This window comes from Rhipicephalus sanguineus, unplaced genomic scaffold (assembly GCF_013339695.2).
Source record: "Rhipicephalus sanguineus isolate Rsan-2018 unplaced genomic scaffold, BIME_Rsan_1.4 Seq8771, whole genome shotgun sequence".
Classification (NCBI taxonomy): Eukaryota; Metazoa; Arthropoda; class Arachnida; order Ixodida; family Ixodidae; genus Rhipicephalus; species Rhipicephalus sanguineus.
In genome coordinates, this window is record NW_023616194.1 from 44,254 (window position 1) to 59,803 (window position 15,550).

At 46.3% G+C, this 15,550-nt stretch overlaps 1 protein-coding gene across 1 annotated transcript; it reads left to right on the forward strand.

Moving 5' to 3' along the window:
- The first annotated feature begins 8,770 nt into the window (after positions 1–8,770).
- Positions 8,771–14,607, forward strand: LOC119378571 (cytochrome P450 6a2). Its single transcript, XM_037647660.2, has 6 exons — positions 8,771–8,833; positions 8,907–9,015; positions 10,454–10,542; positions 12,631–12,771; positions 13,787–13,952; positions 14,484–14,607. Exons 1-6 carry the CDS (start codon positions 8,784–8,786, stop codon positions 14,571–14,573), a joined length of 645 nt encoding a protein of 214 aa, XP_037503588.2. The 5' UTR covers positions 8,771–8,783; the 3' UTR covers positions 14,574–14,607.
- The last annotated feature ends 943 nt before the right edge of the window (positions 14,608–15,550 follow it).

The following is a 15,550-nucleotide window of genomic DNA, read 5'->3' on the forward strand; positions in this document are numbered from 1 at the left end:
CCCCCTGAAAAAGAAATCGACGCAATTAACCAGATCACTGCGACTACCGCTGCACGTGCGTTCAAGTCACCCGAGAGGTGTTGCTGTTTCGAACTCAATCGTCCTGAGGACGCGAAAACGAGCTCTCACTGCGCCGTCTCTTACAACGAGCACCTCGGGTGCGCGCGCGCCTGATCGGTAGCCCGCGCTCGTGGCCGCTGCAGTGACCAAATATTTTCAAAATTAACGTCCTTCAGTGCTGTCGACACTTTTTTTGGTACTGCTGGTCTTTAATAAAAAGAAATTCAATCCTACCTGCATTTTATACACTTGCTGGGCAAGAAGTCTGAATTGCCACTCCTTGCTAAGGGTGTTATTGGAGGGCCGAAACTTTTAGCGAACGACATTATGCAACCTGTTTTTAATGATTGTGAAAGCTGATGTGGAGGAGAATAAGTGGACAAAGTTTAAGAAATTAAAAATGGGTTTTTTTTTTTATTGTCGTCAGAAGTTTCATTGTTCGGTGTTTTCTTGAACTTCGCCCGATCATATCTCTTAGTGAAAAGCTATATAAATACAAGATTTGGCAGTTTGGTAGATAAGCATGCGAAGAAACGTAATGCAGAATTTTTGTTGCTCTGCTACAAGGATTTTTTGAGATAAAGACCTTCAAAGTAAAGAAATTTTGCCGATTGGGCCATTTTGAGGTTTTTTTATAACAACATCTACACTACACATAAAACTAGAAATACCTGAGCAGAAGCAAAACATGCATATATTTAGGTAAATAAATTTCAGCTACCTAACTTTAATATATTTTGTGCAATTCATAACGAAAGTTGGCCAAAACAGCAGAGCGGATGAGCGCTCCACTCCACCGCTTCGTCATTATTGATTTCCTGTGCTTCGAAAAAATTTTTGGCGGCAAAACAAATTGCGGATCTCTTCTATCCACTCATCAGGCAATAATATATAAAATTTTGAAATAAATTTGAGAGGTCGACCAGCCATCGTTTGTTCGATCTTACGTGGAATCACCCACCTAAGTGCCGAAGATTAAAGGATGTGCATTGTGACAGTAGCGCACTTCGGTGCTTAGGTTTCGGTTTCACCGTCGAAGAGAGAGAGAAAACTACGAGAGTGGAAACTGTTACCGGAAGACTACGTTTCTGTATCTGATAATCATAATTTTTGTTCGCGATTGTGTTTACAATAATGTATAAGCGTGCTAGTTTTTATTTCAACTTTCTGTTACCTTTGAACATGTTAACCTATTGTTCTTTCACCTTGTTTATCTTGATGTTAACCTTGTTTCATATATTTTTGTGGCTTTTCACTGTAAAACATGTAGCACAGATGTCTTCCCTGCGATAACGCCTTTGAGGCAACGCAGGTATCCTGTAAATAAATAAATATATATTCCTCAAAGACGGACGCACACAAACGTGCACCAGTGGAATGACCACTTCAGAATGCCGTCATGAGCTGGGTCGCCGGTGACCCCGCCTTCAGAGGACATTGCCAAGTGCATGAGGGGGACAATATCTTTAGTCGCGGAGGCGGCGGAGGCGATTGGCTGCCATGCTTCGTTCTTCTGGGCGTGGCCTCTGGACTTCTTAATTTATATCCGACTGTAAGTAGGAATTTGCGGTAGAAGAAACAGAAGCGGCATTTCATTTTCAACTTTTTCCTTCAGTAAGTGCATTAGGTTCCTAAGCAAGGCACCGTCCGATTCATGACCTATCCCCCCGGAGTGGGTTGCGCCAAGATACTGAGGAACCAAGCAACCAACCAAACCAGAAGCGCCGTGTGTTTTCAGTTGTTCTGTTGGGTCAGTGTTCGTAATTCTATATTTTAGTTACGAAACCTATGTCCCTCGTTAAAATATCATTTTTATTTATTTATTTATTTACTTTGGGAAAACCTTCCAGGCCCTGTTGGGCAAGGGTGGCATTGTAACAATGAGCAGCGGAGTACAATAGAAGCAACTCTAAAATACATCAATCGCAACTGTACAGCGATTTAATTAAAATACAGAACAAAACACTGAGTGCACTTCCAAAACAGCAATGCCACAAACGAAGGCAGATTAAGTAAGAAGCCCGCACGGACGTTTACGAAATATTTTTCGATCGGTTATCGTGGCGATTTTGTCGAGGAGACCATTCCAGTGAGGTATGGCACGAAGAGGAGACGATAAATCGAAAGGAGCAGTTTTACCTAAACTGCGCTTGAAGCTGAGATCATGCAATCATGTAATCTTGAGAACGTGCGTGCGGGAATCTCCAGGGGTAATACGCGTCCTCATCGGATGAAGTGGATGCGTTTGAAAGACGAGGACGAAGAAGAGACGGGCCACACACTGGGCAACTTACAACTTGTTTGTTAGTCACGTGTTGCGTCACGTGCTTCAGTGTATATAAGTGACGCTACCCTTTTTTTTTAACACGAAAGTGTTTTATGCCGGGGTCCACCAAGATATCAGTGACGTATTTCCGTCACGGAAATGACGTAGAAAAAATATACACAATCAGATGGCAAAGAAAAAAAGGTACCGCCAACGGGCATCGAACCCACGACCCCTCGGTCCGCAACAACAGGTGCCGGGCACGCTATCCACTGCGCCACGGTCACAGACGCTGGAGGCTTTACAAACGCGCCTTTTATATCTACCACTCTCCCGGTCGGTTGGGTGGTGGTGACCTCCAGGAGTGGTAAGGTAAAGTAATTCGTCATTGCGGTGGCCTCCGCGACTAGCACCTGCAACGCGTTACGCGTCCGTCCCATTCGGCACGTTTTCAATAGAAGTTGAATTTTGTCAATGCCTTAACACACCGCGAGGTGGCGACCTTTGCCCAAGCGTCGTAAAAGCGTCGGCCTCACTCAGCATCACGCTAATACAGACCAAAAATAGCTCTGCGACGCGCGCCTGCCTCATCTGGCTGTAAAACCACGTTACACCCGAGAAAAATCGCGGCCGGGCTACCGGGGCGGCACGACGCGCTTTGCGTTTCCCCCTAGTCCGGCCGTGGTGTTCAATCACATTTTAACATGCCGCGGGATGGCGACCAAGTTCTGCGTCCAATATGCGACGCTCTTCTGGCTATAACATCTCGTTCTCTGATTACGCTTTCACCGTTAACTACTACAGCTACCACAAGGGTTTGCTTCATCATTTAACATGGACGTTGGTCGTCGGGATGGAGATGTACCACCAGTCATCAAAGTGGGTGCATACACGTTAAACGGCGCCATTAGCTGCCAGACATCAATATACATTGTGCGAACTCTCTTATATCAATATACAATAAACATTCAGTTACTTCCATAAGGGCACGCTTTACTTTCGTGTTATTCCGATTCCTCTGACGGAGGGATCAACCGTGTTTTTCCAATAAACCAGTTCTAAGTTGCGCAGCGTGTGTCCCGTCTCTTCTTCGTCCTCGTCTTTCAAGCGCATCCACTACATCGACATGCAGAACTAACTGGCCCAACTAAGTGCACTGACATCTTCATCGGAATGAACATATTTGCGAAGCGCAGCAAAGCAACCATGCGTCGAATGTCTAGGGGCTGTAAAGAAATGTCTGCGTTACGTTGCGTTATGCTGGAGTTCTAGTCGAAATTCCGGGTGATATGCCGGACAGGTCTATTCTGCACGCGTTCAATCATGATTATGAAATATTCTTTCTACGGTGACCATACAGAGGATGCAAATTGAAATAGCGGGCGCACAAACGTCAGGTACGCTCATTTACGCACGTTAGTAAATGATATTTGCATGTTGCGCCTCAAAAAGCCAAGCGTTTTAAATTCCGTAGAGCAAATCGCGGTAATATGCAAAGACCAAGAAAGGTTAGCGGCGAGGTTCAAGCCAAGGTATTTTTAGTTCGTGGTACGTGACAAAGTCGTGTCATTTTAAGCTTTATATGTAAATATGAAACTAGTGCGCGCTTGCGTTAGAACGATATAATATTAAATTTAAATGTATGGTATTCGACGATATCATACACGATATCAAACCAAATAATAATAGTGGTATGATTAGGTACGACATTTTTTTGTTTCTGTCTTTATCTGTTCGTTTGTTTCTGTGCAGAACAGAAAATAGAGCAAAGGCAAAAGACGACAACACCTAACGAAGGCATTTGCTCCAAACACAGTGCGGCACGCAGGCACAATTGTGCACACGTTGTAAAAAAGGGATTCCGAAAGATAAAAAATATTTGGGCAGTTACGCACTAGGGATACGAAGACTGTGGAAACCAACGTTTATAGATACTTTTAGTATCTATAAGTATCTATAAACGTGGTTGTGTCTATAAACGTTGGTGGAAACAGTGGACCTGGTGGCCTTATCTTCCTCCTTTCCCTCACTTTCCTTGCCCACCCCCTTGCTATGCAGTAGTGTACATGGCTATGCTTTTCCTTCTCTCTTTCCCCTTTCTTTCTATCTCGCTATTTCTCTGCCTTTCTTTCTTTCTCTCTCTCTCTATTTTTCTTGTTCTCTCGCACATAGCAACGCAATCATATGGTTAGCATAAATGCTTGTTGTTCTACTACCGTGCCTGGACAACAGGGTGGTTACGACGCTCGCCTTTGGACCGTGATTACCCGGGCTCGAATCCCGCCTCGGCAAGACATTTACTTCTATTTATTTCTTCTCGTCCTCCTCCTCTCCTCTCCTACTGCTTTCTTTTTTCTCCTCTCGATTCGCCGAGTTAAGTTTTCGCTTAATGCTCGCCTCACATCTCCTCTCGGCTTCATGCCCCAGCTCTCCTCGTTTTACTAGGTTGTACTCTCCCCCACCCACGCGGCTCCTACCTCCTTCCCCCGCCGCTCTCCATCATTCTCCTTCGCTCCGCTCGCTTCCTGTAGTGTCATCGCTTTCCCACGCACCTGCTGTACTCGGTAGTGGGGCTTGCCCAATTCCTCTGGCACGTACCCGCGCGAGTTTCTGCCCACGATCTGCCTAGGAACGGTGGTTTAAACAGCTTAAACTGCTCCGCTGTGTAAAACGAGCCGGAACAGCATGATGAATACAAGCACTTCATTGCATGCTACAACGTTCTTCTTTCAGTAGAAATGTCTATCAAGTTTCCTTAGTGGTTTCCTCATGCACGCAATAAAGAAGGCTGACGTATACTTTCCATCAGGGGGACATAACAACTAAGCATATCCAGTGAGAGCTCTGCACTAAATGAAATCGCAAGTTTTTCCAGAGGCGAAGCACCTTAGGGTCTCGGCGTGTCGGCGTGCATCGTCGTGTACTGTCGCGGCGTGCATCGTCATCTACTGTCGTGACGGTCCATTTGCTTGAGCGCAAGAGAGAGCGCCACCGCCTCAGCGCTCGCCGCGTGGCGAGAGAGAGCGGACGGCGCACGTTGACTATGGAAAAGCTCTTTCTGCGATGAACGCTGAACTACCAGCTCGCAAGAAACGAGAACGCGCCCTTGCCCTCGAGAGACAACGCCGGCGCAAGCAGCGTCTGCTAGCGCGTTTCATTTTTGAAAAACAATTGGCCGCGTATCTGCGTGCTTCGCTGCAAATGTCGTCTAAAGATGATAGAAGAGGCGCTGCGTGAGATATGGACGCCATCTGGCAATACGCCGGGAAACATGAGTGCTGTGTTGCGGGCTGGTAGTCCCGGCGCAGCAGCAGGCGAAGACCGGCGGTGACCAACGCGACCGGCGTGGACGCCAGCCAGCCCAAACACTCGGTTTGGCGCGAAGCGCCAAACCAGAATAAAGGTCCGCACTCAACGAGTACTCTCCACACACTCTTTTATTTACACGTCGCCTGGGTAAAACAGGAATGCCAGAGTGGCGCCCCATGGCATTCGTAGAGTGCAATACTGAATTGAAACCGAAACACAACAATGAGCTCGTGCTGAGGGCACGGAGGAAGGCAAGTTTCAGCGCAGTCGCATTTTCAGCGCAGCTTAAGAAACTAGGGTCTCTAGAATTACGCATCTATGTATTTTCTATTACAGCAACACACCACCTAATACTTACCTTGTGATGTTGCGCCTCAGATATGCGTAATGTTTGCTTTTTCATCAACAGTGTACACAAGTATGAACCTAGTCAGCCGTTCAAGTTGGCTGGTCCTTGGGCAAGTGGTTCAACTTTGGCCGGGTTGCTGAATCGAGTGACGTGCCGACAAACAGAAAGACAGAAAGACAGACCAAAATTTCTGCGTTTAAGTTCCCCAAGAAAGACTATCGTCTCTAAAAAAAATGAACTGCTCGCGCTGCACAACAGTTCACCGGCCACTCCGTATATATCGGCAATGGATCTTTACCTGCAATGTAGTGCCGATGGGAGATTTCTTTTGCGCGTAGTTGGACAATAAAGATTCGCAGCGTGCGCGTTAGCTAAAAGTATACTGCAGGTATATGTGTATAATTGGAGCCCCCAATTTTAGGGGCGAAGTTCCTTAGGGTCTCGGCATGTCGGCGTGTCTCGTCTGCTGTACGGCGTGTGTCGTCTGCTGTAGTGATGGTGCATCTGCATTATTAAAACCGGTTCAGCGCAGGAGAGGGGGGGTGATTCTTAAAAGGAAGAAGGAAATGAAAATGAAAATTGGGTGTTGAGTGCACGATAACTGTCTCTCAAGTGAGGACACCTGAACCGATACACTCACGGGGGATTGGGGAATGAAGGGACAGTGAGAGTGAAAAGAGTATGGTAAAAGAAGAAAAAGAAAGGTATGAGTGAAAAAAAAAGAAAAGTGAGGGGGGAGGGGCAGGAGAACGGGCGTCCGAGTCACAGTGGTGAGCGGCTAGAAAATTCGTTCGACTAGGCCAGCATCCTCGAGAAAAGCGAGTAGGGCCGCAAGGGCTGATCGGCGACGGTGCACGCGGCCGGTGGGATGGAGCAAGTCCTGAGGGGTCGCACACGGCAGTCCGACGAGGCGGTGCTTCATGACCTCAGCGCTCGCCGTGTGGTGAGAGAGAGCGAACGGCGCGCGTTTTGCTGCGGGAAACACCGGCGCAAACTGCATGCTTCTCCCCTCCCCAGGTTTCACGTTAGTGGAGCTGAACACCCTTGCCTACATGCCCCTTCGCCACACATTTTTTATTGCCATTGTTGTTCTTCTTCTTGTTGTTTTTAAGTACTACCTGTGTACACATAACATGGGCAACACTATGAGATATAATGCTGCAGGTGCACTTTGGTTTGGTTGTCACAGCAAAAATTGCTATAGCCACAATGCAGTAAAATTCTCGTCGATCGTTTCTGTAGATGACGAGGCCAGATCTTCTCCAGTGCCTGCTGGAAATGGAATTCGACAAAACGCAGATAGATGTGCGGGGATTCCATTGGACCAAGGAAGAATGGCAGGAGTGCAAAGGTATGCACTCGGGGTTATTCGGCTGTTTAACTATTCTGAAGCTATCGCTAACCTATCTCTTACCATGTTCCCCCTTATTAAATCTCACCAGCTGAATGCTTAGCGTCCTCATAATGAATACATCATGCGCAGTTCCCGCCATTTTAATGCTTACAATTATCGGAAACACTAATAACGCCCTTCATCTGATGTCGTTGCTCGCTCTCGTGGAATATTTATTTTGGAGAGTGTCTTACGCATTTTCCAGAAATTGCTATATTCGGGATAGCAGTGCTATATGCTTTCCGTCTGTAGCTTGGTTTATCACTTGATTAGCCACCGTTTGATATTACACGTATAGGATCACTTCATTGTACACCAAGTGCAACTGGGATCGAGGCCTAACTGCGTTTAAATGAATTAATTATAGGATCACACAAAGATATTGGTCATCGTATTTATCCCTGATATGCCATATCAGAGGCATATTGCGTCACTAATTAAAACGCTGCGTTAAAAGGATTAACTAAATACGCAAGCTGGTGAAAGGGGACAGCAGATGAGGAAGGACGCAAAGAAAGTGCACCTAGTTGATCAGTTAGCTAATCTTGTTAAAGGAAACCAACTGGCCCTTCAAGGTGTCCTTCTGCGTCAAAACTCCCGCTAAAATTTTTTTAGGCCGCTTGCACTAATGGTAAGGCCGGACTAACAGCGCAACTGGGGGCCAACCTATAGTACCGACTCAGTCGGGGCACAGATGGGATTAGGTTTTTAAGCAGGCATGACTTGATCGAGTGGGACTTAATCCAGCACGGGCTTGCCGAGCAGAGCTTAATCAACCATGACTTGATCTGTATGTGTCTCAATCGGGCTTAATCCGGATTAAGCTGATCCGGTTTAGTATAACCGCACATATACGCCTGGCTTGAACACAGAGGGTCGGAATTGGCAGTTTCGATTTTCGGAATACATCAGATGAGCTTAATGCAGCTTGGCTTAACGCCTGACCTGGCGAGGCAAAATCGAGTTAACCTGAATTAAATTAATCCACTTTAGCTTGGCTGGATTAGCCTAATCCGGAATATCTCGCAATTAGGTTGAGTTAATTAGTCTTAATTTGAATGAACATGACCAGCATTGCCCTAATTAGGCTCGGCCACGCTTAACTTGGCTCGGCGAGGCTAAACTTAGCTTAACTTGGCCATACTCAGCATAGCTTAATTAGAGTTGGCTTAATAAGACTTAGCTTAATTAGTCTTAGCTTAATGAGACTTTATCATGTTTAGCTCATTGCATCGCATGCGCTTGGTGCAGGTGTGTGAGCTACAAGGCGACGCGAAATGCCATAAAAGGCAGAGGCCGTTCATTATTACGTAGTTGGTGTGCGCAGAAAACGGGCAAACGAAAAGAATAACCTCTACGCTATAAAATCTATATTTTGTTAAATTTCAGGAAAGGCTAAAGTACCAATGCCCGTTGGAGACGTTGCTGCGAATGCTGCCAACATGCTTCAAGCCGGGTGCGTTATATAGTATCTGATACGAAACACGCGGGGCGTGCTTTGACCACGTGGGCCTTTGAAAAAACGACAGGTTCGAGACCGTCGGCGTCACGCTGTCCCACTGCCTGTTCTGCGTAGCCAAATTTCAAGACGTGCAGGACAAGATCAGGGCTGAGACCGAGGCCGTCCTCGCGAAGCACGTGAGTCGCTCGAATCGTGGCTACTTCGCTTTTCTAAAGACGCCAACTTTAAAGGCTCATTCGCACCTGCGACTTGCACCGGTCACCCGACCATTAGAAACTGGCCACCAGAAAGCGGCTCAAGGCGGCCGGTGTTTACACCTGCGTCTCGAAGTCAATATCTCTCGCTTATGGCTCGCATAGCCATTGCCCCGTAAAATAAGCTGGCGCCCTCTACCCGCGCATGTGAGTGGCTCAGGCATGGTCTCAGGGGTTTGCGACTGCAGACGAGCGCGACAAATGATCGAGCAGCGAGCGACCGAGCTAAAGGAGTCTCTTTTCGACCAAAGCGGCCATTTGCGACCACTTGCGACTAACTTGATCGGACGACCGGTGCACTCGTGCGCGTGAACGAGCATCACCGCCCAATGGCGTCTTTAAAGCCCCAACCGCATGCACGCGATTTTCGGGAGACAGCGACGAGCGACATGATTTGCTGTCGCGGAGGGCCATCCATCGCCGTCGCTTGTCGCGTCGCAGCTTTCTGGAAAACTAGAAAAAATCGCTTGTCGCCCGGAAGCACGGTGTAAAGAGTATATATCTTACACCGTGCCCGGAAGTGAGCGTGACGATTTCCGGCAACATGGCAGCATCACCGATCCTCGCTTCGGTTGCAATTTGCTCTTGATGCTTCCAATCGGCGCGTACTTCAATGAATGCAAGTTATAGCCTACCTTCTTTGCAACCCCATCTCACGTGGAGAGCGAGGCAGCAGCCGTATTTTGTCGTTAATTTTGATCGACGGCTCGTTTTGATGTTTCGGTGGTAGCTTGCTGCAATGATGGTAGCTTGCTGCAATGTCAGTTTAAAGTGCGTCGTAGCGTCGTAGACGTCGTAGATGCGTAGTAGATAGATAGCGTGCGCTTCCGTGCGCTCACTCGAGGTCACGGCAGATACTACTGTCGCAGTTAAACAAAACATTGCAAAAAAAAGAAAATCCCGTAATGCTGCTGTGACTTCCTTATCTCACACAAGTCAATAATAAATTTGACATGCTGCCATTCATCTACTCTGTAATTCTTTTTTGCAATTTACCTGCGTGCACGCAATAGTTTTAAATCTAGCAACCATGACACTTTGTCGCGAACATGTGGGTGCTCCCGTCGCGACGCGACATCGCGACGGAGCCCGTTTGTCGCTGTCGCTCGTCGCCGTCGCTCGAAAATCGCGTGCATGCGGTTGGGGCTTAAGGACAAAACGGAAGCGAACAAGGCACAGGACGTGAGAGAAGACCATACAGAAACATGTCGCTAAATGAGTGTTTCTTTCGTGTTCCCTGGTGTCCTGTATCGGATGCGCTACACCGTTAGCACGAATAAACGAAGAAAATTTACGAATAAAATAATAACACTGGCCTTATTCAGTCGATGCGTAACTCTTTCATATTGTCCCATCCTAGGGGGAGTTCACCTACGACGCCATATCCGAGCTGCACTACACTGCGCAGACAATACTGGAAACGCTGCGAATGTACACTCCTGTGATCGCGTGAGTACCTTTGTTTGTTTGTTTGTTTGTTTGTTTGTTTGTTTGTTTGTTTGTTTGTTTTTTGTTTGTTTGTTTGTTTGTTTGTTTGTTTTTGTTTGTTTGTTGTTTGTTTGTTTGTTTGTTTGCTTGCTTGTTTGTTTGTTTGTTTGTTTTCCACGACACTGCGGTAAAGAACAGCTCAACAGGACGAGACAGCACTTCTTCGTGCCACGTCCTATACTTTTGTCAATTCCGTGCGCTGAAGTTTCATTAAGTATCCGTACAAGCACGCCCGATCGCATCTCCTCAAGACATCAGCTCCCTGACTTAATATTGATTTCGATTTCCTGCCTCAGACACCGGAGAACAAGCCACGCGGTTCATTATACATGTGCTTAAGACGACTCGAAGACGAAAGCTATCATTTTTCTTCTCAGTCGATCGTAGCTTTGCGCTGCCTCAGGGATCGGAGGCAGCTGTTGTAGGGCTAGGACTGATGACAGATGGGTGTCCGCGCCGCATGTCACGCTCCGGTAAGTAAGCAAGAAGGATACACCCAAACATGACGTAACTGCCTCGGCCGTAGATGGAGCGCTAGCCGCACAGTGAAATGGGAAAAGGTAGGCTTGAGCGTCAGCAGGGCTTGAAGCTAAAAACGAGACAGCGCCCGTCCCTTCGTTTCTTTCTTCGTCCTCGTGCGGCTGCGCTGTTTTCACGATGAATCCCAACCGACTTGCCAAAATATCTGTTGTGCTAGATTACATTTGTTAATTCCTTACCTGACCTGGTTGTTTCTTCAAACTTCTCCGCACGTCCGTGTTTGTAGGGATTTATGCAGGAAGTTTGCTTTGCAGTTCGGTTTCCTAAATCCCCCTTCTGAACGGAATACTTGTACAAAGTATCACGCAAGAACTATATAAAGATTTACCATTCATTCACTTCCCTCATCCATTGTACCGCTCATCATACTTCGATCTTATGTATATATATGCTAATTCAAAAACATTCTTCTTTAAACTTCATTCTGAAGCGTTTCCAGTAAAAACATGGTACAAAGAAAAAGCATTTTTCTTTTGTCTCTTAAATGCCTGTGTCTTTGATGTAGTACCTGAGACAATAGAGCATTGCTTCGTCAGATGCAAAGACGCCATTCTATACTGGGATGTTCTTCACCGAACTATGTAGAAAACTTTTGCAGTGAATTCGTACACTGTTCATTACCTTATGCCAGCATCTCTTGATGAAGCGCCATGTGATATGATATGTTTTTCCCTATTTGTATGGACAGTTTGTGGAAGACGCTTCTGCAAGGCCGTTAAGCAGAGCCGACCATCTCTTCGGACACGCGTTTCATCCGAATGGCTATTCACTTATAGGATGTTTACGATTAACTAATTTGACGTTAGACAGGATGGCACTGTGCACATCTTGGTGAGATGCTTAGCCTCGCCACCTTTCCTGTGCAAAAGACTAGGAACTCTCCCTGGTATATGGGACTGTAATTTAGACTTCGAGTTTACTTCTTAGAGTGTTGCTACGCTTATCGTCGCTACGTAATTCCAGCATTGTAACTCTGTGTGATATTGCGTGTGTTTTTTTTTCTTCTAATACGCATTCTGTTCAATACTGTGATCAAGGAACACAAAACTCGGATAGCAGAGTGCTTATGAAGCTCGCCTTCGGATCATGGGGACGCAGGTTCAAATCTCGCCGCGCCAAGAATTTTTTTCCTTATTTTTCTTTCTCTTTCTTTCTCTCTTGCCTTCTCCCTTTCTCTCTCTCTCTGTACCCGTTCCTTCACCCATCAGAGTTATTGCATCCCATATCGGACAAGTTGGCGCATGCGTTCTGGGAGCGAAGCACAATAGGAAGAAGAATGCGAAGATAGCGCGTGCCGGTTAATGATGATCACACTCTTATATCTACGACAAACGGCAAGCCTCAAGCATAGCAGCCGTGCTGTAACAACGCCAATCACAGATACCCACAAAAATCACAAAACATCAGAGAAAATCACGCGAGAAGCAATGAAGTAATGCAGGTCCGCTGTTTCTGCAGATTTCACACTGGGTGGAACTGGAGCAATTTTTTCATCATCAATTGCCGTAGGTTTACGACCAGGCTCGCGTCCTCCGATTACCGCTACGAAGGTGTGCTTCTGCGCAAAGGTGTGAGCGTCATGCCCTGCAGTCATCAAGTGCACCACGACACCAACTTATGGGAGCGGCCGGATCAATTCGACCCAGACAGGTAAGCCTCCTCCGTACGCCTGGATAATCAAGTGTTTGTTCGTTACGGGTAAACAATAGTGTCGCGGCTTTACTCATCGGAGGTTCGAGACCTGCGCGCGGTCCCGATATGATCTATTCTGTGAGTGGACCTACGATATGACTGCTGCAAAGCGGTTGAAGGGCCCGAAGTGAGGGTTTGATTTATAACGCCCCAAAGCGACTGAGGTTATTGGCGACGCCGTAGTGGAGAGCTCCGGATATTTCCGACCACCTGGGGTTCTTTAACATGCACGACATAGCACAGTACACGGACCTCTAGCATTCCGCCTCCATCGAAATGCGACCGCGGTGGCTGGGATTGAACCCGCCTCCTTCGGGTCATCGGCCGAGACCCGCAGTGAAGCGTGATGTTTTGGGAAATGGGCAGCATCACAGATTGTCAAGGTTATACGTGCCCAAAATATTACACGCACAGTCACCGGATTGTTTAAACAGAAAGGAATCGGTTCTGGCTAGCGCTGTTTACTGAAGGCGCGAGGGCATACCAGAAAATGTACCAGACAATCGGCAAAGGAAACGTGTTCCTTCAGGTGCTTTCATTACGGGACGGGGAAGGTGCGCTCCCCCCTGAAATGGTCTAAGAAGTACACCACTATTTGGCAGGATACCTTAGTGATTCTAATTAGCAGCTGCATTGTTTTTTTCTAGACATAGAGTGTGCTGCTGAAATGAGCTCTGCGTAAACATCTTGCCAAGATTTGAACGCAGAAGTGACAGATTTATGTGTTGTAGCTCATGATATGCAGTGTCCTTGCGGAGTCCTCATAAGTATCCATGGATACAGTAGCTCATGTGACAAAGAACACAGACGCGCAGGTTTCCCGTTTGCTTCCCGTCCTCTGCCGGGGCATTTGAGAAGCCTGCGCACCTGCATCCTTTGTCAGATGAGTTCCTGACACCCCTTCGTCAGTTCATATGGGAAAAATGTGCGTGTGTGTTCTTTCTCAGATAAGTTAATGTTTCATTTGCCGCAGGTTCTCTCCCGAACAGAGGGCTTCCAGGGACCCGATTTCCTTCCAGGCGTACGGCATAGGACCTCGTAACTGCGTCGGCATGAAGCTGGCGCAGCTGGAAATGACACTAGTCGTTGCGAAGCTGGTGCACCGATTTAGACTACACCTTGGCCCGAAACACGAGAACGTAAGCAGACATTTTTATGTTAAAAAATTATCCGTAAGATATATAACGCGTTCGCAATTGTACGAACACGCGAAACATCCCATTGAGGCGCAATGTCCACATATGTGGACGCAACTTGTTTTTGCCAGTTCTGCGGACCAGTGGCCAAGAAAGAGCAAGACACATCGCGCATACGATGAATAGAGCCTTGTGTCTGGTCTTAGCATTCATGTGCTGCGTATGACTACAGCCTACCACTTCGTTGAAGGCACATATGTTCGGATTCTGCTACCCTCTGTAATTTCTTGGTTCATGTCTAGATCATGCCCGCAGGAACGCTATTTATCGGACCCTTGCTCCAATGTCATGCTTTATTGAACGCCCGAACTTGCCATACTTATTTCTTAGAAAACTACATTAATGTAACCGCTATTTTGACTCGAAGAGCGAATAACCTTATTAACTATTGAACTCGGCGATCGAAAGTTACGAAGATATCAGCCCATCTTCACCAGTTGCTTGTGTATTTTGCACCTGTTTTTTTTTCACCAGGGTGAACTAAAACGGCACACGTATTCCTTTATCGCCTGTCCAGCCGATGGAGTCTGGATTCACCTAGAAAAACTGAAGGACGGATTGTAAGTTTGCAACAAACATCTGCAAACAAGACCAGCCAAACCAGGCAATGTTGGATACCACAACACGTCGAATATAAACGTTATTAGATGTTTCCCTCAGGTACATTATTTTGTGTTTCCCTACTTGTTCGGTGTTCACTGAGCGTATGTGACTTGTCTTGCAGTTTGTGTTTTTTTTATTATTTGAGAGACTGCCCTTAAGCATAACATATTTGCGTTGATAACGCTTCATGTAGACCTCTTGGTTCTTTTTAGTTGAGTGTCGCGTTCTTTTTGTTTTTTTTAATAGGTACCCTCACGTCAAATAATTGTTTTAAACCACTTAAAGAGTGCAAATTTCGCAAACCCCGTTCAGTTTAAAGCATTACGAAGTGACTTTTTATTGCACCTTGTTTAGGAGATGTTGGCGCTTTTATACAGTGCCGGCTACTGCTTTTCCCAGCTAATTGAATTAGTGAAAATCAGAGCCATAAAAAAAGTATGCAAAATTGCATGTAGAGACTGTGCGTGTAAGTCACTCAAGCCATAGCGATTCACCCAAGCATGAAGTCCATTCACAGAGTGACACTAAAGACGACACAAGATATAATCTAGTCAATTAAACCTGTATATAGAGTTTACAAAGTGAATTATTTGCAGCGTCTCTTCAATACCCATAAACAAACAGCCTATTTCACAGCTATATCTCGGGACTTGCCTCCTCTGTCAATTCAGCGAAAGCTAGACGACACTCCACAATAAAATCCGCTAGTACTAACTACGCATAATTTTTTTTACCGTATAGTAGACGAAGAAATGCACACAAAGCTTTTGAGGAAATAAGCTCCGAAGGTATGTATATTAAGTCATCAAACTTTCATCCATTCAACCTCATGAAACGCGAGAACTGAACTTAGGCGGCGTCAACACAAGTGTATAAAAAAAATCAACATCACGTTATGACTGTGCGATATGACATCATCATGAAGTCGCAGGCCGCAG